At 51.8% G+C, this 24,742-nt stretch overlaps 1 protein-coding gene across 1 annotated transcript; it reads right to left on the minus strand.

Annotated features, from left to right (window-relative positions):
• Positions 1-23,041: 23,041 nt before the first annotated feature.
• On the minus strand, positions 23,042-24,514 carry LOC126518771 (cholinesterase-like). Its single transcript, XM_072290116.1, has 3 exons — positions 23,815-24,514; positions 23,622-23,642; positions 23,042-23,568 (listed from the first exon to the last, which is right to left on the minus strand). Exons 1-3 carry the CDS (start codon positions 24,512-24,514, stop codon positions 23,042-23,044), a joined length of 1,248 nt encoding a protein of 415 aa, XP_072146217.1.
• Between the last annotated feature and the right edge of the window lie 228 nt (positions 24,515-24,742).

Genomic DNA, 24,742 nt, shown 5'->3' on the forward strand with positions numbered 1-24,742 from the left:
AAGTGATGTGTCAGTGTTGACTGTTAGCATTTCTATTATGCTCGCGCTTTCGCACTATACGGTATCCTTTTAGTGTCTTGGCATAATTTTATTTTTCTTGTATTCGTTTATTTATTGCTTGTGTACCATGCTGATATGTACTTATGTGATTTCCTATACTTGTTTCTTCCTTTCATTGTATTTTCTGACTCTATCCCCCCCTTACTCTGTGTACCTAACTAGACCTGTAAGGAACGATGAATAAAATAATAAAAAACATAAATATGTACCCACGAGAAAAACTGATGGGTTTCCGGCGGCACCAGGATAGGAACTCTCCCCCGCATACTAGACGAGTGCTTTATCATTTCACACTGCTGCGGTTATGATTTACCTTACATCTGTAATGGGCAAATGGTCCAACAGAAGGTCCCTGGGCTGGTGCATGCGGATGACATAGTGGTACTAGCGGACGGACAATGCTAGGGAGTTAGAGAAAGTTGTGAATACCTGTGACAATGAAGCGACATATCTATAAGCCTAATGTGTGCCAAAACATTAAGGCTTCCGGCTTTATTGTAAGCTTTGCAAATACTTACTCAACCTTAGTTTTCTCCCGATTTCATGTATTGTACGAAGCACTCGCAGAGCACCCGGTGAAATGTACGAGCCACCTTGTGCATATTACGTGGTAATAGAGAGCAGGTTATGGGTGATGTGTTGACGAAGGGCAAAGTGTGTCGGTTAAATGTAGTTCTTGCAATAAATAACGAATTGAAGCGCGAGGTGTTAATTAAAGATGTTACTACTATAAAATTTAGCCAGCTTTTCTACAAGAAGTATAACAACCCCCTAGATTAAATGTGATGGTGAGAATGTATAACTAAAACGCATGCGCCGTTGAAAGCGCGTGGCTGAAGTAATGCATTTCCTACGAATTTCTCAAGCAACTGTTTGAAAGCGTTGCATGAGGGCAGTGGTTTGAATGGGTGTTATTCACAGGCAACAATTTAAAGTGTGTCGTTCAATTACGTCAATTTAACTGCTCGAAAGGAACAGCTTCCCCGGAAATTGGGCTGTGACTCCGGAAGGTTGGCCAAGTCTCCTGTCTTTTTCTTCTTATTTGCATTCTTTCTGACTGAGAAGTGAATAAAAGAAAGGGGAATCAGCCCAGGCCCTTCCACGGCCACTGCTGTGGATGAGCAAGTTGAGTCCACTGATAATAACGCGGGGCCGTATTCGTCTATACTCGGTGATAACTTAGGAGTTCAGTACAAGCTCCACTCACAAAACCGCTGTGCATCTGCTGCCTACCATGCCTCCACTCACCGAAACATAGTACCTGAGAGAGATAACGCCAGGGCTTAACCCGACGTAACCACTGAATGACAGCGGTGCCAGTTGGATCTGCCCACAGCTTAAGTGCATTAGTCTGCCAATGTAAATACTAGGCTAATTAGAAAAAAGAAGCTCGTTTTACTGAATAGCGATGTCATGATGTTCTGTGAAACTTTCCAAGACGTTCACAGCTCATCTAAAGCCAGTGAGAAGAAAATAGATCTGCACGAAGATATTGGTCGTTTTAAACACGCAAGCAAACAGAAGGCGCATAATTGTGCTACTAACCTTAAGGAAGTTTTCTGACATCTAGGAATACCAAGCCTTGTTTTGGAAAAAGGGAAAATTCGTTTGAACTTAGACATCTTTTGCGCTAATACATGGTAGGAAGCAAAAGTCACAGTTTCGCCCGAAAGGCGAAGCATCGATTGCGCTAGCAAATTAGTATACAGCTGTACAAAGTAGTAATAGTCGTTTTATCGGCCGTATCAACTTGTAAACATTGGCTTACTAAGTAAATTAGCAAGCATGGTCTCAAGCGCGCACAAGCAAACATGAACACATGTCACTCGATGACCGTAGAAACTCGCTGTCAAAACGCAGGAGGGAGGAAGCACGGCAGCAGCGAGTGAATTGACCTTCGTGCTGCCTCTAGCTTCAGCATGAACTAAGCGGCGAGAACACAGCGCAACCCGCCGTGGTTGCTCAGTGGCTATGGTGTGGGGCTGCTAAGCACGAGATCGCGGATCGAATCCCGGCCGCGGCGGCCGCATTTCGATGGGGGCCAAATGCGAAAACACCCGTGTACTTAGATTATGGTGCACGTTAAAGAACCCTAGGTGGTCAAAATTTTCAGAGTCCTCCATTACGGCGTGCGGCATAATCAGAAAGTGGTTTTGGCACGTTAAACCCATAATTTAATTTAAGAACACAGCGCACACGAAGCTGTCAGCCCTCGTCACATCAAGACTCTGTCCCCATCACAGATCCCTTTCAAGATCGGGCCCGTGCGGCCGCGCCACGCGCAGCAGCCGCCAGAGTTGAACGCCCCCTAGTGCCTCATGCGCGACAGAACACGGCGCGCTTCCTTCCTGCTTTCCTCCCTTGCGCGCGCGATATTAAGTCGCCATCGTCGGCTCATCCTCGCTCGCTTTCACTATCACATATAGCATGGAGCGCGCGGCAACGATGTTATCGCCCTTGGACTTTATACAGAACATCACGGCGACGGTGACGCTGACGAGGACAAAATAAATGCGCCTGGAGGCTCCATATAATTGTCCGGAGTGTCTGGAGTCTGGATTGTCTGGATTGTCTGGAGTCCGGATTGTCTGGAGTGTCCGGAGCGCAACTTGTGAAGTAAGCGAAGGGGTGCAGATGCCCTGGACTCGTTAACGAAGCACTCCCGCTACGCTAGTGCCGTTCGTACCTCTCGCTGTGCTATCGTTTTTAGTCTGCTCTGAATGAATTAGTTACCAGTAGCCGGCAAACAAATGGATGCTGCAACACCAAACAAATCACAGAAAAACCCCGGCGTACGACAAGGCGGTCTTACTGTTTAGATGCCGGCTACGCATGCGCGTAAAAAAATTTACCCGGAACAATCCATAGGCAGAGCAACCTTGCCCAGAATCCCAGAGACCACTTGTTGAGCCGAGTGTTGGTACGGAGAAAAGAAAAAAAATGGCCACGTATCTGTGTGCTCCCCTGCAAGTGAAGTGTAAGCGCGTAAGCGTGTTGGTGCTACGTCAGTACACGTCACGCAACAAAATGTTAAAGTTGTGATGTTACACACAGTTTTGACACTGCTACATTTTGTAAAGGAGGTCCGGCGCCCGTCTTCCTTACAATTTGAATACGGCTCCGTGTCAACCTTGGCGCTTTATTGTTGCCCAAGCTAAGTATTGCATATATGCGTAGCGCAAAATACAAACGCACCGAAGTCTTTTGTGACTACGGCTTGAAGCAGAAAGCTGTGTTGTTCTTGCACATGTGACACATATGACTTTAACCATTGGCAGCTACAGACACTGAGCAAAGAACCGAAGTCATTCCTTAGGAAACGTTTTTGAAAGCAGTTATCCAGGCGACGCCAACGAGTGGCACTGTTCACGTGATCACTTGTGGAGAGCAGCGATGGCGCTGCAAGGGCGTTTGCCTTCCAGCGCAGAACGTCCCGCAAGCGTTGCTCCTCTAGGCTGCACTAGTGCGGGCTCGCTTCGCATTGCACTGAAGCGGCGCACGTCCTTGCGCAGTTTCTGCGGCCGTATTTCGTTCTCGCGACAGTTGCGCTGCCCTTCGGCTTGTTTGTTTCGTTTTTGACGTGACAAGCTTAGGCTTGGGCGTCATAGATCATCATTTCAGACCCCAGTGTCATGACTGCATTATATATATATATATATATATATATATATATATATATATATATAGCCGAACAACTAAAGCAATTATCTTCCGCAGCAACAGTAGGCGCGCAAAGAGCAGCAGCATCCTATTTTTAATGATCACCTTCTCGCTCGAAACAGTGAGCCGTCATAAGATGATCGGTGTTATACTTTTCAAAAATATGTTTTGGTTGTGCATGTATCAAATATTGCTGCGAAGTTAGCACGTAGAATACGCTTAGTATACGGAAATCAAGACATAGTAAAAACAAAAATGAAGCTTTGGATGCAATATTATTTGTTTTTTTCGAAGAAAGGTTATTACTTTCTCGAATAGATAAATACAATATGGTAAAATGTTAATTAACTATTCGGCTTTAAAATAGATTTTTCACATCCTTTCAAATTCACCACCTGACTATGCAGTGATTATTTTGCTAGAGAGGCACTGTTTCATCAGCCTGGCTAACCCTAATTATTATAGGGTCTCTAAAGCTTTAAAAATTAAATTGAAGTATGCAACCGATACAATACTAACAATTGATAACGTGGGTCATAACAGCCACCTATGCCACAATTCGTTGTGAAAATTGGAAGGTGCCACCAAGTAGAACAAACTCCGGTGATCAAATGTTACGTAGCCCAATCACTCGCATCCTCAATAGGTTCTCCGATTGCAACTTGGATTTCATTTGCATGTCTAAAAAATATTTTGATTATTTCGAGAATACCGTTGAAATGCCAGATGAATTGTTTCAATATGTATTGCATATCTGTGCAATTACTCGTTTCTAGTTCAGGCTGCGATGGTATTTTTCAGAGTGCAGCTCTTAGGCGCCCGTTCCTGGTTTGAGCGTCGGCGTCCCTTGGCAGCACCACGCAAACGCGCTCGTGCCACTGCTCGCACGTTCGTCGTCGTCCTTTACCACAGCTGCCTCCGATGCCGCTCATCATGCAACCGTTCCCATAATGCCCCTCCTGCCCGTGGAACTGCTCGCGCGTTCGTCGTCGTCATTTACTACAACTGCGTCCAACGCCGCTTATCACGCAAGCGTTCCCACACGGCCCCTCGCGCCCTTATTACTGCTCCAGCGTTCGTCGTTGTCTTGTACCCCAGCTGCCTCTGATGCCGCTCATCACGCAAGCGTTCCCATACTGCCCCTCGCGCCCGTGCTACTGCTCGCGCGCTCGTCGTTGTCATGTACCGTCGCTGCCTCTGATACCGCTAATGATGCAAGCGTTCCCACACGGCCTCTCGCGCCCGTATTACTGCTCCAGCGTTCGTCGTTGTCTTGTACCACAGCTGCCTCCGATGCCGCTCATCATGCAAGCGTTCCCATGCTGCCCCTCGCGCCCGTGCTACTGCTCGCGCGCTCGTCGTTGTCATGTACCGTCGCTGCCTCTGATACCGCTAATGATGCAAGCGTTCCCACACGGCCTCTCGCACCCGTATTACTGCTCCAGCGTTCGTCGTTGTCTTGTACCACAGCTGCCTCCGATGCCGCTCATCATGCAAGCGTTCCCATGCTGCCCCTCGCGCTCGTGCTACTGCTCGCGTGTTCGTCGTCGTCATTTACTACGATTGCCTCCAACACCGCTCATCATGCAAGCGTTCCCATACTGCCCCTCACGCCCGTGCTACTGCTCGCGCGTTCGTCGTTGTCTTGCACCACAGCTGCTTCCGATGCCGCTCATCATGCAACCATTCCCATACTGTCCCTCGAGCTCGTGCTACTGCTCAAGCGTTCGTTGTCGTCTTTTACACCAGCTGACTCCGATGCCTCTCATCATGCAACCGATCCCATACTGCCCCTCCTGCCCGTGGAACTGCTCGCGCGTTCGTCGTCGTCATTTACTACAACTGCCTCCAACGCCGCTCATCACGCAAGCGTTCCCCCACGGCCCCTCGCGCCCTTATTACTGCTCCAGCGTTCGTCGTTGTCTTGTACCACAGCTGCCTCTGATGCCGCTCATCACGCAAGCAGTCCCATACTGCCCCTCGCGCCCGTGCTACTGCTCGCGCGTTCGTCGTCGTCTTGTACCATCGCTGCTTCCGATGCCGCTAATGATGCAAGTGTTCCCACACGGTTCTTCGCGCCCGTATTACTGCTCCAGCGTTCGTCGTTGTCTTGTACCGCCACTGCCTCCGATGTCGCTCATCATGCAACCGTTCCCATACTGTGCCTCGATCTCGTACTACTGCTCACGCGTTCATCGTTACCTTTTACCACAGCTGCCTCCAATGCCACTCATCATGCAAGCATTCCCATAATGCCCCTCACGCCCGTGAAACTGCTTGCGCGTTCGTCGTCTTTTCACACAGCTGATTTCGATACCGTTCATCGTGCAAGCGTTTCCTTACTGCCTCACGCGTCCGTGACACTGCTCGCGCGTGAGTCATTATCTTGTAGCGCACCTGCCTCCAATGAGCCTCATCATGCAACCTTTCCCATACTGCCCCACGCGCCCGTTCTACTGCTGGCGCGTTCGTTTTCGTCTTTTACCGCAGTTCCCTCCAATGCAGCTCATCATGCAACCATTTCCACACTGCCCCTCGCGCTCGTGCCACTGCTCGTGCGTCCGTCGTCGTCTTTTAACACAGCTGCCTGCAATGCCGCTCATCATGCAACCATTTCCACACAGCCCCTCGCGCGTTCGTCGTCGTCTTTTACCACAGTTCCCTCCAATGCAGCTCATCATGCAACCATTTCCACACTGCCCCTCGCGCTCGTGATACAGGTCGGGTTCACCGTCATTTGCCGCAGCTCCCTCCGATGCCACTCATCATGCAACCGTTCCCATACTGTCCCTCGCGCTCGTGCCACTGCTCGTGCGTTCGTCGTCGTCTTTTACCACAGCTGCCTCCAATGCCACTCATCACGCAACCATTTGCACACTGCCCCTCGCGCTCGTGCTACAGCTCGCGCGTTCGTCGTCGTCTTTTGCCACAGTTCTCTCCGATGCCGCTCATCATGCAACCGTTCCCGTACTGCCCCTCGCGCTCGTGCCACTGCTCGTTCGTTCGTCGTCGTCTTTTACCACAGCTGTCTCCAATGCCGCTCATCATGCAACCATTTGCACACTGCCCCTCGCGCTCGAGCTACAGCTCGCGCGTTCGTCGTCGTCTTTTGCCACAGTTCCCTCCGGTGCCGCTCATCATGCAACCGTTCCCGTAAGCCCCTCGCGCTCGTGCCACTGTTCGTGCGTTCGTCGTCGTCTTTTACCACAGCTGCCTCCACTGCCGCTCATCATGCAACCATTTGCACACTGCCCCTCGCGCTCGTGCTACAGCTCGCGCGTTCGTCGTCGTCTTTTGCCACAGTTCCCTCCGGTGCCGCTCATCATGCAACCGTTCACGTAAGCCCCTCGCGCTCGTGCCACTGCTCGTGCGTTCGTCGTCGTCTTTTACCACAACTGCCTCCAATGCCGCTCATCATGCAACCATTTGCACACTGCCCCTCGCGCTCGTACTACAGCTAGCGCGTTCGTCGTCGTCTTTTGCCACAGTTCCCTCCGATGCCGCTCATCATGCAACCGTTCCCGTACTGCCCCTCGCGCTCGTGCCACTGCTCGTGCGTTCGTCGTCGTCTTTTACCACAGCTGCCTCCAATGCCGCTCATCATGCAACCATTTGCACACTGCCCCTCGCGCTCGTGCTACAGCTAGCGCGTTCGTCGTCGTCTTTTGCCACAGTTCCCTCCGATGCCGCTCATCATGCAACCGTTCCCGTACTGCCCCTCGCGCTCGTGCCACTGCTCATGCGTTCGTCGTCGTCTTTTGCCACAGCTGCCTCCAATGCCGCTCATCATGCAACCATTTGCACACTGCCCCTCGCGCTCGTGCTACAGCTAGCGCGTTCGTCGTCGTCTTTTGCCACAGTTCCCTCCGATGCCGCTCATCATGCAACCGTTCCCGTACTGCCCCTCGCACTCGTGCGACTGCTCATGGGTTCGTCGTCGTCTTTTACTACAGCTGCCTCCAATGCCGCTCATCATGCCAGTGTTCCCGGCCTACTGCCCCTTCTCTGCGAAGGCGCTGACGGCACTTCCCCACTACCAACCAGTCCGTGCGCTGATTTCAGTCTCAAATTATGTGCCTCAATATAATATTGAGAATTAAAAATACATATCGAGCTGTGCTCAAATTTTGCACTAAGGAGTAGCGTAATCGTCGGACGCTTCTGTTCTTTATTCCAAATATACAGATAGGACGTACCAACTGCGTCCTAGAGTCCTGCCGATGGCCGTGTGACTGCATCTCATGCGGCAAAAACCACGCGGCGAGCGTCTCCTGCCAGACCATCCGATGCAGGAACTGCGGGGGCTCCCACAGAGCAGACACTCCCGCTTGCCCCAAATGGCAGGAAGAACGGAGGGTGGCCACGATCATGGCTTCCTCCACCTCGGCACTGTCAAGGCGCGCCGTCAGGGCAGCAGTTCGCGAGGAGCAGCGGTCCCCCTCACCCCCGGCGCGGTCTTACGCCAGCGCACTGAAGGGCCCCAGCCCTGCACCGAGGCGCCCAGTACCAGCGCCGCGTGCTTCCCAACGCCAGCACAGACAGGAAGCCGCCGCCCCACCTGCCCAGACCACTGTGGATCAGCTGGTAGCAAATCTGCTACTCACCATGCAAGCAGTCAGTACTATGCTACCAGCTGACCACCCGCTCCGGACCATCTGCCTGCAGGCAGTGGCTAGCCAACAGCCACCCAACCAGCATGGCTAGTCGCAACACCAAACGTCGGCCGCGCATCCTGCAGTGGAACGTGCGTTCGCTGCGGCGCCGTCACGCGGAGTTAGCCGCGCACCTACTCCTGCATGAGTACGACGTACTTGCATTGCAGGAAACATACACGGGCGACGGGGACTGCAGCCTACCGGGTTTCGTGGGCTACCACAGCGCGACCACCTGCGAGCTACGGACTTGCGTGAACGTGCCGTGTTGTGACCCGCTCCACCCGCCCGGTCGCTCCCGCGCGGCTGTTTACATCCGTGCGAGCCTTGCTCAAGCTGTCGTTAGCGTGGCCGATATCGTCCCTGCCTCCGTGGAGTGCGTGGCTGTGACTGTGCGCGTTGGGGGGGCCGACACTTGTGTCGCCAGCGTGTATGTGCAGCCCGTACGACGGTGGGATACGGCCTTTATCTCGAGCCTCACCGCGCGCATCGGTGGCGATTGTGTTGTGTGTGGGGATTTTAACTCTCACCACACTGTATGGGGCAGCGCCCACAGTGATCCGAGTGGCAGGGACCTGCTGAGCTGCATCAATTCAACGGGCCTGCTCATCCTAAACACCGGCCTTCCCACTTTTGTTCGTCGTAGGGTACACAGGAGTGCAATAGACCTGTCGCTCGTGAGCGAGCGCTGCCACTACGAGTGGGTCCGCAGCCCTGACACGCCGGGCTCGGATCATTACCCGATCTCCCTCGACCCGCTCGGCTTCAACCGCACAAGAACGTGTACGTATCGCGTCACGGACTGGTCCAAGTTCCGATCACTCTGCGCCACACCCCCTCCGGCGAACACAGATTTCGTCACGCATATTTCGAGGTGCGTGAACGCCGCCACCAAATCGTGCGTGGTGCCTGCTGGAACGCCGGCCCCCGATATGAAGCTCCTCAACTTGCGTGCTGTCCGTCGTCGCGCCGAACGCCGTGCCATCAGAAGCGACAAGGTGGAACATTGGTCGATATATAACCGCCTTGACGCTGCATGCCGCCGTCACGCCAGGCAGCGCCGCAACCAGAGCTGGCAGAGCCTTTGTGTGTCGTTGGAGGACAGTCGCGACAAGTCGCGCCCTTGGCGCATTCTCGCTGCCCTCCTTCACCCGAAGATCCCCCGCCACCCTGCACTCTCCATCGCAGTAGCTCAGGGTTTGAGCAGCGAGCAACTGGCAGAACTATTCGCGGATTCCTTCACCCCACCGTTACCCGCTGCGCGCCCCGTGAGTGCAGCCTGCGCGCTCCCGCCGTACAACAAGGCTCAACTCCTCGCTCCTCTGCGCTATTTTCCAACGCGCGCAATTTTGGAGCATGTCGAGGTGTTGTGTTCGGCGGACTTTACACTCAGTGAGTTGCGGAGGGTGTTGAACACGCGTAAACGACGTTCCGCGCCTGGCGCCGACGGACTGACACATCAGGTCCTGAGGAACGTCGATGCAGCGCAGCTCCCTTCACTGCTCGAGGCATTCAACGGTGTCTGGCGCAGCGGCATCATCCCTGCTGACTGGAAGGAAGCGATCGTCGTGCCCATACTCAAGCGCGGCAAAGCGGCCACGAACACCAGCTCGTATCGTCCAGTGTCGCTTACCTCGGTAGCCGGCAAAACACTGGAGGCCATGGCTTTGCACCGCCTTGAGTGGATCGCTTCCGCCCTCGACGCTTTCGCCCCCGAACAGAGTGGATTCCGGCGACTGCGCTCAACAGCGGACTCGCTCGCGGACGTTGTGGCTACGCTCGAGGACGCGGCAAGTCGCCGTGAGGCTGGATATCTCGTGCTGCTTGACGTGCAAGGCGCATTCGATGGTCTGCCCCATACCACCATCACTCAAGCACTACGTGAGCTGCATGTCACCGGCCGCCTCTTCGACTACGTCGCGGCCTTCCTCAGTGACCGCACGCTCAGAGTCCGAGTTGGCAACGCGCTCAGCTCCACCCGAAGCGTGACTTCCGGCGTTCCACAGGGTAGCGTTATCAGCCCGTTCCTCTTCAACCTGGCACTGGCAAGGCTCCCTGATTACATTCCGAAGATCACAGCACACGAAGTCCGTGTGGCGATTTACGCCGACGACATTGCGCTGTTTGCGTGCGGGCCCACGGACCCCGGCTATCCAGTACGAGAATCACTGCAGTCGGCGATCAACGCCGTGGATGAACACCTCGCCAGCATTGGGCTACAGCTCTCGGCATCAAAAACTGAGGCTCTGCTGGTGCATCCCCGCTCTCGTGCGCGCTTCGAAGTACCGCCACTCGTGCTGCGTGGAAGCCCCCTCCCGTGGCAGAGAAAAGTGCGTTATCTCGGCCTCAACATCGACTGCCGGCTCAACTTCGACGCCGCCGTCTCCCAGCTATGCAAGGACTCGAAGAAGGTGGCCGGCGCCGCACGCTCCCTGCTCACCCGTGGTCGTGGATGCACACCGCGACTTGCGCTCCGAGTCTACAACTCGGTCGCAACGTCGAGCGCGCTCTATGCACTGCCCATTACCAACGTCAGAGCCGCCAACTGGAGGGCGATCGATATGGAGCACCGCACCGTAATCCGCCAAATTTACGGGCTTCCTCGCAACTCGCAAGTAGGAGCAACTCTCGCCGAAGCGGGAGACTGGCCGCCCTCACTTCGCGCACGGAAGCAAGCGATGAACCACATCGAACGCCTTCAACGTTCGCCACAGGGACAACGCCTCGTGTGTCGCCTCCATACCCTCGAAGGCTCGGGCATGGGCCAGCGTGCCACCGAGTTCAGCGCACTCGTCGCGTCGACGCCGCAACTCCTACCCCTGCCGGTCTCGCCGCACGCCTCCGCGCTACTCGATGTCAACACCACGGTGCCGGGCGTCAAGTGCAAGCGTCGAACAGCTGTTTGTGCTATGCAGCAGGAAACGGCCGCACTTCTGCACGAGCGCTTGGGGGGCCGGCTGTTTGTTTACACCGATGGCTCAGTGGCGAGTGATGGTTCCGGTGCTGCAGCGTGCACGGCGCCGGATATTTGTGCTACACGGCAGTGCCGCCTTCGTGTTGTGTCGTCGTCGACGGTGGCCGAGCTTGCTGCGATCGACCTAGCAGCTGATCTCCTGCTTCAACAGTGCAGTGTTGTTTCTGCCGCGATCCTTTCGGACTCGCGCGCGGCACTGTGTATGCTGGCGAAGGATTACCTTGGACCTCCGTTGGTGCAGCGCATCGGCTCAAAGCTCCGTCATCTCGTCAGCCAGGGCTGCGATTTGGCGTTGCAATGGGTTCCGGCTCACATTGGCCTGCAAGGGAATGAAGCCGCCGACGCTCTCGCAAAGCAGGCTCATTCCTGTCGCTTCCCCCTCGCCACCTCGGTCAGTGGTTTCGACGTGGCGAAAACAACTATTCTGCGCGCGCTCTGCGCGCGAGCACCCGGACCAGCGCGTCGCCGCAGGTACTGTCACTTCGACTCCTCCCCCGCGTGGGCTTCTCCCGGGCGGACCGCTCCTTCCTGCTTCGCCTGCGCGTCGGCTGCTACAAGACGGCTGCTAGAACGCACAGGCTGCAGGGAACTGGCCGCCCCGCGTGCAGCAACTGGGGCGATATGGAGACGCTCGACCACTTGCTACTACACTGCCCTGTCTTCGGTGTGGAGCGCACGGACTTGTGTACAGTCTATCGACGACTGAGACTGACTTGCGATACGGCGACCGCGCTGCTATTCCCTGTAGCCCACTCGTCCATCGTGAAGCACGCTCTTTCGGCACTGCTGGAATTCTGCAATGCGACGCACTTGAGAGCGCGGCTCTGAGCCCCGCACTCGCATTTTCCTTTTTTTTTTTTGCCCTTGCCACGTTCGTCCTGTCTTTCTCTCCTTCACCTTTTTCACCCCATTCCCCTTCCCCGTGCAGTGCTGTTGAGGTGTCCTCATGTGAGAGACAGTTACGGCGCTGCACTCATCTCTTCCGTTTCCTTCTCTAAAATCACTTCACGCTCTAATGAAAAATGTTGTTTCCATAAGGCACGGCAGCTTTTATTTGTAAATTCGAGCTATTTACTCGGACCATCTTAGTTGATTGCATTATTAGCCGCAATTTAGGCCAAAAGGCGAAGCATTGATTGCGACAGCAAATTATTAGACAGCCATACGCGGTAAAATTAGCAGTTTTATAAGCTGTATAAACTGCTGTGGAGATTCGCTTGCTAACTAAATTAACAAGCGCGGTGACACGCCCGCACAGGCAAACATGAACAAATTGCACTGGATGACTGCGTACATTTTGCAATTTACGAAATTGTAACCGGTGCGTTTGCAAGGCGTAACTACGTTGAATGAATGTGAAGAATGACACCAGTTTGTACCATCAAACTCGCCGTAAGAAAGCACTGTTTTCCCACTTACTTCTTTAACAATACGCTATTTTATGTATTGAAATAAAAAAGTAACTGGAATGGTCATGTATTTTTTCCCACACTCTGGGAAATAATATCTCGAACTTAGCGTCATCCTGGAAATTTATTTCAAGTTTGTACCTTTTGAAAACTCACCGTCTACAATTGGTAAATTGGAATATGTGCTGTATAACATTTAAGCATAGTTAGGAATTTCGTTAGTAATTTTTTTTAATTACGCGAATATATGTTTCAATTTCTCGTGCTATAGGGGGATGTCCGCCTCTTCTAATATTCCAGCTTAAAGGGAAGCTGAAGAGTCTGTCGAATTCAATAAGATGCTCATATACAGATGCCGGAACCTTATAAACCATGCACGTAAAATTTTGGGCGGGATTTTTCACTTAGGAACGACGTATTTGCCAGATAAAATTGCGCTGTCGCTCCGCCCCCCGTCGAGCGCCGCGCACTGCTGCTGACGCTGACGGTGTGAGCGGAGACCGAAAACCGCGGCGTAGTGACGTCAGCACTGGTGTTCCGCTCCTTCGCAGTCTCGGCACTCATGCCTGACCTCGCTTGTTTCGGCGTGCGTGCCGTCATAATCTTCCTCACTCGAGCCTGCATTCCTTTGTTTGTGTGCATGTAGACTGGTAGTTGACGTGCGCAGCATCAATTGAAGTGGTGGGCCGATCACGCCGGCGTTCTGTGCAGCCTACGGTTGCATGACCGCCAGCGGCCCCGACGATGTTCCATTACTCCCCGCAAGACAAGAAGCTTGCAGCTAAGTGGGAGGCTGCTGTGAATCGAAAAAATTTCAAGCGCTCAAGAACAACAGTGCTGTGCTCTAACCACTTCCGTGACGACGATTACTACCAGTGTTTATCAATAAGGCGTGAATGAGTGAGAGTATGACTTTCTGCTAGCAGGCTTTCTAAAGGCAGCGGGAAAAGGTCGGGGCAACGAACGCACAAAGGCGGGACGGGTGCGGGCGGACGGGTGGTAACTGGTCTTGGAAGACCTTCTGAATACACCAACTCGTCCAAACCAGGATTTTGATTTATTGCTAGCTCCTTCGTGTTAGCACGCTGAACGGAAGGTACATGTTCATCTCCCACCCTTGACACAAGTTTGGTCGCAAACCGCCGTTAATTTTCTATTCGCACGTGTGTCGTGAAAGAGCCAACATGCAGCTAGCATAATTCAGTGCAAGTGTAAAGTTTTCATGTGTTTGAAAGCCGGCGCACGCCAGGACGCTGCGCTCCCCCTCGCGCACAGAGAGAAAGCGGCTGTCTCACGTAGCCGACGGAATTCACCGCCTTTACGGCTCCGGTTACCAGTAGCGTGCGGATGGCGCGCTGATGGAGGCCACTACACGTGCTACAAGAGCCGGAAAACTTTTCCCGCAAGTAAACCGTCTGTGTAGATTGCCGACAGCTTTGGGGAAGCGCACAAATGCCGACGATCGCACCCTTCCTTACGTTCCACGAAGAGGCATGCAGGAACATAACAGTACAGTTGTTTGCCCGGAAACGAACTCACTGGATTGCTGAATACAGATTTGCAAAAAAAAAAACATACTCACCAAAGAACATTTCTAACACGAGGAGATGCTAACACTTCGCTTTCGTTCGCGTCGAAAGTACTGCTTGCTACCAGCATCTTTTGCTTCTTGGAGAGGCCGGCTACGTATACAAGTAGGGGGCAATGCCGAACTCCTCAGAGAAACGCAAGCTCTCGAAATTTACCATTGCCGTCTTACAAAACCACAGCGCCAAACCACCTTGCACCGTGCTTCATGTGTGGCGGCAGCGGCCGGTACGGACGAACACCAATGTTGACGTCACGAGGCGCCCGACCAATCACAGGCGGAAACGAGTCGCGCGAGCTGCCCGAGTCTGCTGCTGTACTTTTCGTCGAAATAAAATCTGTTTGCGCTTTCTTTCGCTCAATTTCGATGCGATATTCGAATTCGGAGGGTTTAAAATCATTACGTACAGTTCTTCACTCATTTTTTCTGGAAAACCCTACAGCTTCTCTTTAAGTGAAAGAATTATGCTACCTTGCACAGGCGATCATTCAAAATTACAGAAAAATTAAAAGTTATCACCTAGCATACATACTATGTATTGACACGTGTACTAGGTTATTTTTATCAGGCGACCACGTTTCACTGCCTAACAAATATTATCGCACAGCGCCGGACGCGCCTGGATGTATCGGAAGTTTCCGGAACGTTATCGATGGTTCCATCCGCTGTCTGTCACCGAACATTGTGTAATCTGACTGCTTGTATTCGCGACGCGAATAGTGCGGAACTTTGTGGAAGACACGCGGGTCCCAGCGATTACTCTGGAACGTTTGACGACTGATGTATAAAAGCCGACGCGCTTGACCCGCTGATCACATTTTCGACGATCGCCGAGTGTGTTCGCCGCTATCGTTGTTCTTTGAATGTAGCCTCCTTCTGAGGGCACAAGTTCGCTCAATAAAACGCTAGCTTCATTAATTACAGTTTTGCTGCCTTCTTCACCGTCACTACTACGTGACATCTGGTGGAGGTGCTAGTGCGTTCATGTACCGAATGCCCCCGCAAAGCCGCGATCCAGGCCAGAAACCCGAAGACAACACCAACGTCGCCAAGGACCAGCGAGCAAGCCTTAGGCAGCAAGGATTGCGAGCGGAATACGGACCTCTTCCCCAGCGGACCAGAGGGATCAAACCCAAGTCAGAAACCCCAATGGCTGCCCCAGCATCCCCCATTCTGCTGCAACAACGTCGGGACCCACCAACATTTCATGGGTCATCTTCTGAAGATCTCGAAACCTGGCTCGAGACATATGAATAAACCGCGACTTTCAACAACTGGCACTCCGACGACAAGCTGCGGCACGTACACTTCGCCTTAGAAGACGCCGCCAGGAGGTGGATGAAGAAGCGGGAGTCGACCCTGACAACATGGGACCTGTTCCGTAGCGCCTTCCTGTGGACCTTTACGAGCGTCGTGCGTAAGGAAAGGGCCGAAGGTATGCTAGAAGCCCGAGTACAACTACCCGACGAAAACATAGCGATTTTCACCGAGGAGATGACGCGCCTGTTCCGCCACGCCGACCCCGAAATGTCCGAGGAGAAAAAGCTTCGCCTACTCATGCGTGGCGTCAAGCAAGAACTTTTCGCCGGAATGATACGAAATCCACTGAAAACCGTCGAAGAGTTTCTTCACATGGCCACGAGCGTCGAGAAAACTCTGGACATGCCAAACCGGCAATTCAACCGCCGAGCAAGCCCAGCAAACTGCGCCGAAGTTCAATCATTGCCCACCCACGACCTACGCAAGACCATTAGAGCGGTTGTGCGAGAGGAACTTCAGAGGATGTTCCCAAGATCCCAGCCTCAGGTTGCGTCGATCGCGGATGTTCTGGGAGAAGAAATCCAGCGGTCAATGGAACTCCCCCAAGGCCAGCCGAAATCGCCTCAGGCCCAGCCTGAAGCGATGGCCAACGCCGCCGTCAAAGTAACACTCCGCGTCCGCGCCAGAGCGCTGTAACGACGGAGTTGCGCCGTCCGCTGCCGTCAGCAGCTCGTCCACCCGTCGTCCAGCGAAGCTACCCAAAGAAGACGGTTAGTTGGCGCGCCCCTGACCACCGCCCGCTCTGTTACCACTGCGGAGAATCGGGTCACGTCTACCACCGATGCCCATATCCGGAGATGGGGCTGCGAGGATTCGCCGTTAACGCGCCGCTACCATAGATTAGCCAACGACCTCGCGATATCGCCGACTACTTCGCTGCCACTCAGTGGACCCTTCGACGACCGTCCCGTTCGCCGTCACCAAGCCGCTACCTGTCGCCACAGCGCCGACCATACACTGGCCCAGCCTGGGGCCGGTCTGCGAGCCCATATCCGGAAAACTAAAAGCAGCAACCGATGCAGGTGCGGTTGCTGTTCGTCGAACCAATGATGTCACTGACGGTGAAGTTCTCAGTGAACTACCGAATTTCGATGTTTTTCGTAAAGATAGGCAGGGTACTCGGGGGCGGTGGCGTTCTTATCGCAGAGAAAAAAAACATCTAATGTGCTTCGCAGTCAATGTGGCCACTGACCTAGAAATTTTATGGCTTATTATTCGCGCTAATCCGCAGCTACTACTTCTTGTCGTCTGTTATCGTCCCCCCAACAGTAATCCTGACTTCCCCCGCCATCTCAATAACACCTTGAACCATTTAACAAAAAAATTCCCGAACGCTTGCATCTTGCTGTTGGTGGATTTCAATTACCCACACATCAATAGGTCAAATTATTCTAGCACAGTTACTAGCATGACAGGAGTTAGAGAATTCTTAGATATTTACCTTAATTTTAACCTCTCCCAGATGAAAACAGAGCCAACGCGTACAACTTACGGCTCGGCTAACATCCTAGACCTCATACTAACCACTCATCCTGAAAGCATGTCCGCCATTAGCTACCTACGCGAAATAAGCGATCACAAAGTAATCCACGCTGTTTTCTCATTTTCACGTATAGTACATCATTTGGATCAGAAAACAATCCGCCTGTACGAAAAGGGGAATTATACCAGGATAAACAACGAACTAGTCGCATTCTATCACTCATTTGAAGTAGGTTTTGAAGATCGCTCAATTCAAGAAAACTGGTTGCTCTTCCAAAATAAGATGACTAACCTCGTTGCGCAGTTTATACCAACTAGCTTACTTCGCTCTAATCGCAATAAACTATGGTTCACGAACGCGCTAAAAAAACTGGAAAAGAAAAAGAAACGTCTATTTCGCTCCGCTAAATTGAGGCCAAGCCCTAGCTCCTGGGAAAAATACTACGTATCTGAACGCGCCTACCTGGTAGCTACCCGGCAACAGAAGCACTCATTTTTTTTTCATTCAGACCTACCCCGCATTATCAGCAGTAACCCCAAAACATTTTGGCAGGTTATCAATCCCCAGTCATCCTCTTGTGTCAGAATTTCGAAAGATGGTGAAATTTTACCTGATATTGACTGCGCCAAACTGTTTAATAATGCATTTTCATCTGTTTTCACTACTGAACCACACGTGCATCTTCCTGTTTTCCCAGTTGCTGTCATGTCTCCAATGCCGGATATTATTTTTTCACCAGATGGAATATCCGCACTCATTGATAATCATAAGCTATCTTCATCAGCTGGTCTTGACGATATTACGTCAAAGCTTTTAAAAAAAGAAAAGCGCCTCTCTGCCGTGTATCTAACCCTGCTGTATTCCCAATCACTATCATCAGGCACGCTGCCTAACGAGTGGAAAAAGAGCAAGGTCGTTCCAGTCTTTAAATCAGGTAACCGTAATTCACCCTTAAATTATCGTCCAATATCCATAACTAGTATCCCTTGCGAAATAATGTAACACGTCATATACTCACACATAATGAATTTCCTAGGCAGTAATAACTTTTTCCGTCCGTCGCAACATGGCTTCCGTAAAGGTCTGTCATGTGACACTCAATTAGCTACATTATTTCATGACCTACACTCAAATCTCGGTACTAACACTGTGACCGATATCATGTTTCTTGACTTTGCAAAGGCGTTTGATAAAATAGCTCATCGCCGCTTATTACTAAAACTTTCTCGCTTGAACTTCCACTCCAATGTCCTATCATGGATAAAAGAATTTCTTAGTAACCGATCACAGTCCGTCAGCGTTAATAATACTACCTCAGAATTTCTTCCCGTAACATCAGACGTACCGCAAGGTTCAGTCTTAGGTCCCCTCCTTTTCCTAATATACATTAACGATCTCCCATTGCATGTTTCCTCTCAGATTCGTATGTTTGCTGATGATTGCGTTGTCTACCGAACTATCACTTACAGTAATGACTGCGTTTATTTCCAAAATGACCTGAACAACATTACAGCCTGCTGTGATCACTAGATAATGGTCGTAGACAATAATAAATGTAAATCTATGTCAATTTCCCGCAGCCGTAATCGGCATGACTTTCTCTACACAATTAGTGACATCCAAATCGACGCTGTAAACTCTATTAAGTACCTAGGTATTACGATCACGCATGATTTAAACTGGTGCTCGCATATTACTAACATCATATCATCTGCTAACAAAACCTTGGTATTTCTGAAACGCAACCTCCGCAATGCTCCTCAACAGGTAAAACTACTAGCATATAAAGCACTGGTTAGGCCAGAACTCGAATACGCATCACCCATATGGCATCCTCACCAGATTTATATCAGCCACGCATTAGAATCCATACAGAACTGCGCCGTAAGATACATTCACTCGACATACCCATATGATATCAGCGTATCACCATTAAAAGTGGAGTCTGGTTTGGACACGCTAGCGCACCGTCGCCGTATCGGGAGCTTATCATTATTCCATAATTTCTACACCAGCTCGCTTCGCCACGCACCTTACATTTGGCCAACTTCACGCATATCGCTGCGCACAGGCCACCCACTAAATGTTGCTCGCCCTAGCGCACGCACTGTCACCTGCTCGTCATCATTTTTTCATCGTACAGCTAAAGACTGGAACGGCCTTCCCCACCTCGTCACTGCCATCGCCACCTCATCTGCCTTCGTGGAAGAAGTAACAAGTGTTCTGTCTGTAAAATAACATAGTGGGCAACCTCATGCATTTTTGTACCACCCACCCCTTATGTAATACCCCGCAAGGGGTCTTTAAGGTAATAAAATGAACTGAACATGAAATCAAATGAAACTGAGGAAGATCGCACGCCGCCGACGAAGACGCCGAAGAGACAATCTCGACGACATAACAAAGACACGCCGCCGTCCCGACGAAGTCTGGAAGCAAAAATTATCCGACGAAAGACGACCTGACGAAGTCATATACCAGTCACAGGCCAACGCTACGCAGCCGTGACCCGACGCCAAGACCTAACTGTAACGCAAGACAAAGAACCACCGACCTCGACGTGCTTCTCGACGGCCACACAGTCACCGCCTTAGTGGACTGCGTGTGCCGTAGAATGTGTGCCGATTACTCCGTAATTAGTGCACACATCGCCGCCCAGTTGAAGAAAGTTAAAACTGCATGGGAAAGCCCTCAAATTCTGACCGCTGGAGGACATTTCATTACGCCGATTGGAATCTGCACGGCGAGAATTACCGTTCATCACCGGACTTACACTGCCTCCGTCGTTGTCCTCCAACAGTGTTCACGAGACGACATTCTCTGCATGGACTTCCTGAACCAACAGGGCGCAATCATCCGCCTGAAGGCGAAATCGATAACGCTGTCGGAAGATCAAGCGATACCGCCGGATAGCTCTCGTAGTCACCACGCCTTGAGTGTCCTCGAATATCAAGTGACCATCCCGCCACGCTCCAGCATTATTATTTCTGTCGGCACCGAAACACCCGCTGACGTAGAAGGCGTCATCGAGGGCGACCAACATCTACTGCTCGACCGCGAAATTTGCGTCGCAAGAGGGATCGCTCGACTCCACAGAGGGAAAGCGGAAGTAATGCTAACCAACTACAGCCAAGAGTTCAAGCACAACAGCAAGGGCACGACAATCGCGTACATTGAGGAAATCGTGCAAACCATCAATGCCTTTGTCTTCTCGGATTCTGCCGCATCTACCCGGACGACCATAGTTCCCGAATCAGACTTCGACGTAAATCAAGGTCTCCCCAGAATAAGCAGTACGTAACCGCTCAGAAGTCTGCTCCGACGACACAAAGATTCCTTTTCGACGTCATCGAGGATTCGACAAACACCAGCTGCAAAGCATCGCATAATAACCAAAGAGTGCGCTCGACCACTCCGCCAGAGCCCTTATCGCGTTTCAAAGCGAGAACGTGAAGCTATTAGGCAAGACGTCAACGAAATGCTGCACGACGACATCATCCAGCCGTCGAAAAGCCCGTGGGCATCTCCTGTACTCCTGGTGAAGAAAAAGGACGGAACCCTACGCTTCTGCGTCGATTAAAGTCGACTGAACAAGGTCACGAAGAAGGACGTATACCCCGTCCCACAGATACACGACGCATTGGGTCGGCTCTGCAACGCTAAATACTTCTCGTCGATTGACCTCAAATCTGGCTACTGGCAAATAGAAGTCGACGAGAGAGATCGCGAAAAGACCGCCTTCATCACGCGAGACGGCCTCTACGAGTTCAAGGTCATGCCATTCGGACTATCCTCGGCGCCTGCAACATTTCAGCGCGTCATGGACACGGTGTTAGCAGGATTGAAGTGGCAGACATGTCTTGTTTATTTATATGACGTCGTTGTCTTCGCCGAAAATTTCTACGATCACCGTAAGCGGCTTGGGACAGTATTAAAGGCCATCAAGTCATCAGGGTTCACTCTGAAGCCGGAAAAGTGCCGCTTCGCTTACGATGAGCTTCTGTTCCTAAGCCACGTCATCAGCAAATCTGTAGTACGCCCCGACCCGCAGAAGACAGCTGCCATCGCAAAGTTCCCGCAGCCCACCGACAAGAAGACAGTGCATAGATTCCTTGGCATGTGTGCCGACTATAGGCGCTTTGTCAAGGACTTTTCCCGCATCGCTGAGCCGCTAACACATCTAACCAAATGTGATGTCGAGTTCAAGTGGGAAACGCCACGGGCCGACGCATTTCAAGAACTCAAACGACGCATGCAGTCGCCGCCGGTACTTGCACACTTCAACGAAGACGCCGATACCGAAATCCACACTGACGCCAGTAGCCTAGGCCTCGGTGCCGTCCTAGTCCAGAGGAAAGACGGACTTGAACGGGTGACATCTAATGCTAGCCGGTCGTTGTCAAAGTCGGAAGGCAATTATTCTACGTCTGAAAAGGAATGCCTCGCCATTATTTGGGCTACAGCAAAATTTCGCCCTTATCTAAATGGCAGGCTATTGAAAGCCGTCAGCGACCATCATGCGTTGTATTGGCTAGCTAACTTAAAAGACCCTTCAGGACGGCTGGCGCGGTGGAGCCTCAGACTCAGAAGTCCGGACGAAAACACTCTGATGCCAATTGCCGATCAGGCGCCCCCATCGATCCCCCACCGCAAGATGACGAGGACGACGACGCCTTCCTCGGAATAATAAGCGCGGAAGACTTCACTAAATAGCAACGAGGAAACCCGGAGCTAAAAGGCCTCGTCGAGTTTTTGGAAGGGAACACTGACGTTGTCCCTAGGGCATTTAAGCGCGGATTGTCTTAGTTCATGCTACTAAACAACCTGCTCGTGAAGAAGAACTTCTCGCAAGTCCGCGCCAGCTACCTTCTTGTTGTTCCGTCGGCGCTGCGTCCAGAAGTACTGCATGCCCTACATGGCGATCCAACCACTGGGCACCTCGGATTCTGCCGGACGCTGTCGAAGATACAGGAAAGGTATTACTGGCCGCATCTGACCGCCGACGTCGCCCGTTACGTCAAGACATGCCGAGATTGTCAGCGACGCAAGACACTACCGACAAGGCCAGGAGGTTTACTACAGCCGATCGAACCTCCTTGCCGACCGTTTCAGCAGATCGGGATGGATTTGTTGGGACCATTTCCGACGTCAACATCCGGATATAAGTTAATCGTCGTGGCGACGGACAATCTCACCCGCTTCGCTGAAACTAAAGCTCTACCGAAAGCCAGCGCTGCCGAAGTGGCGAAATTTTTCGTTGAGAACATCCTGCTGCGACATGGTGCCCCAGAAGTCCTCATCACCGACAGAGGGACGGCCTTTACAGCAGAGCTCACCCAAGCCATTAGTTTGTATGTTGTAAAATTTGGTGTCTTGACCCTGTTAATCAAAAAAGAGCACTTGTGGCTTTTAAAATATTCGTGTAAAATACAAAAATATTACGCTAGTTTTGAGCGCTCATGGTTGAGGCCACTACTGTTTGTTTTAATGCCATAGATCCTAAATGGTGTGGCTCACGTCTGATTTTGTTGTGTGTTGCTTATGCGTCTTGTTATGTGCATATGCGTACGTACGGCAGCCGCTTAATCTGCAACACTCTCAACTTATTTCCATGTTTTCATATCTTTTAGCACTTTCACTTCGTTACAGAATTTTATGTATCTGTTTATGTCATTTTACTCTATTCTGTGTCTTTCTTTACTCGTTCGGAAAATTCGCAAATATTTATGATATTTGATGGTCTCCAGTGCTTTTCAGTCTTTTTGAGCATCTTGTTCTGCTTGCTCTGCCAGGAGGAGCAGCCGGTGCCAATAAGGACGCCAACCTCTCCTCCAATTACATATATATATAATAATTTTTAAAAAGCACAAGCGGGAACAGCCTTGCGAATTGCGCTTAGCATAAGCGGTGAACATACCCTGTTTTTGCGAATGACACCAAAATGTCCATGGCTTTCCTGCTCACTTCTCGGTCTTTGTCCGTGTACTTTTCTGCGTCCAGGAAAGGCCCTCCCATGTAGTACGGAATATCACTCGTGTGTGGCACTCCAAAAAACTCGGGGAATTCGTACTTGTCGGACCGGTAGCCGAACACGAATGCGTACACCTTGCCTCCATCCCGAGAGTGGTTTCGGCTGAACGCCATTGAGGGACACTTGAAATAAGCATCTCCCGCAAAATCTATCAGTGCCTTCCTTACAGCCTGCTTGCCATTTGAAGCCACTCTGTCGATGTACGATATGCCTATGGGAAGCACTCTGTCCAAGCTCCACACGTGAATCAGGACCTGGATGGTCTTTTTTAAGGCCTCATCATCTAGCTGAGGGAGCTCCTGTGCCCAGAGCCTCGTGTCTGGTTGGAATATGGCCGCAAAGGCGCCTTCGTCCGCCGTGACGCTGACAAGAGCGTCGATGGGGTCGTAGTCTTTCGTCGGAGCCGCGTGAGAAGGAAGCACTGGCAGGAACTCCGATTTGGACGTTGGGAAGAAAGTGACGATCCTGTTGGAGGCAGCTTCCTCGGCTGCCTTATGCAGTTCCTCGGCACCCTTTGCGCGCAGGCACCGCAACTGAGCCGCGCGCGAGCCAGCGCAACCTAGCATCCGGGCCACCACGTCGCCTCTCTGAACGCTCTCGGACACGCTTTCTACAGGCAAGTTGTAGCTCAGCGTACCACTGAGCATAACTGCTCGCCTGAAGAGTCCCTTGCTATGCGGAGACAACACGTGGGCGTGTACACTCATGCTGCCGGCGCTCTCTCCGAACAGTGTGACTAGGTCGGGGTCTCCGCCGAAATTCGCGATGTTCCTCTGGATCCACTTGAGGGCCTCATTCTGGTCCCATAGGCCCATGTTTCCTGGGGCTTCTTCATCACCGGAATTCAAGAAACCGAACAAGCCGAGTCTGTAGTTTAGGGACACTACAACGACATTGTTCAGGGAGGCAAGTGCAGCACCATTGTACCAGCGCTCGTGAGAAGAGCCGAACTTGAAAGCCCCGCCATGGATCCAAACCAAGACGGGCCTGCGGGGCCCCCCTTTGCTTGGGGTCCAAACATTCAAGTAAAGGCAGTCTTCCGAGAGGTCTGTATCTATGTGAAAGATAATGGGGTACAAGGTCTGTATGCAGGAATGTTTGGCCTTGCGTGCGTCGTACGTTCCATTCCACGAGGCCAGAGGAACGGGCTTGCGGAATCGCAGCTTTCCTACAGGCGGCTGGGCATAGGGGATCCCCAGATATGCCTCCACCGTATTGCCATCGAATCTTTCCGTTTTACCTATCAGCGGGCCTTGGGATGTCGACGCTATCAACTTGCTTTGAGATGCCAATGCTGAGCAGTAGAACAAGCTCAGCAGGAAGACTGCAGGTCTCATTGTCTCGCAGGACGCTCGTGATGCACCTAAGGGAGCAACAAGACATGTAGATAAATTAACTGTTGCATCCCACATCATGACGTTTGCGTTGGGTTGCAAAAACAACTTATGTGCAAGGCGGTTTTCAGTTCCGTAATGCGGTGCCACGAAGGTTCCGTGGTCCTACACTGAGTAAAGTTTACTCTACAATACATTATACGAGGCTAAAATCCGTGCAATCTGTGTTCA

Source organism: Dermacentor andersoni, chromosome 1 (genome assembly GCF_023375885.2).
Source record: "Dermacentor andersoni chromosome 1, qqDerAnde1_hic_scaffold, whole genome shotgun sequence".
Taxonomy (NCBI): domain Eukaryota; kingdom Metazoa; phylum Arthropoda; class Arachnida; order Ixodida; family Ixodidae; genus Dermacentor; species Dermacentor andersoni.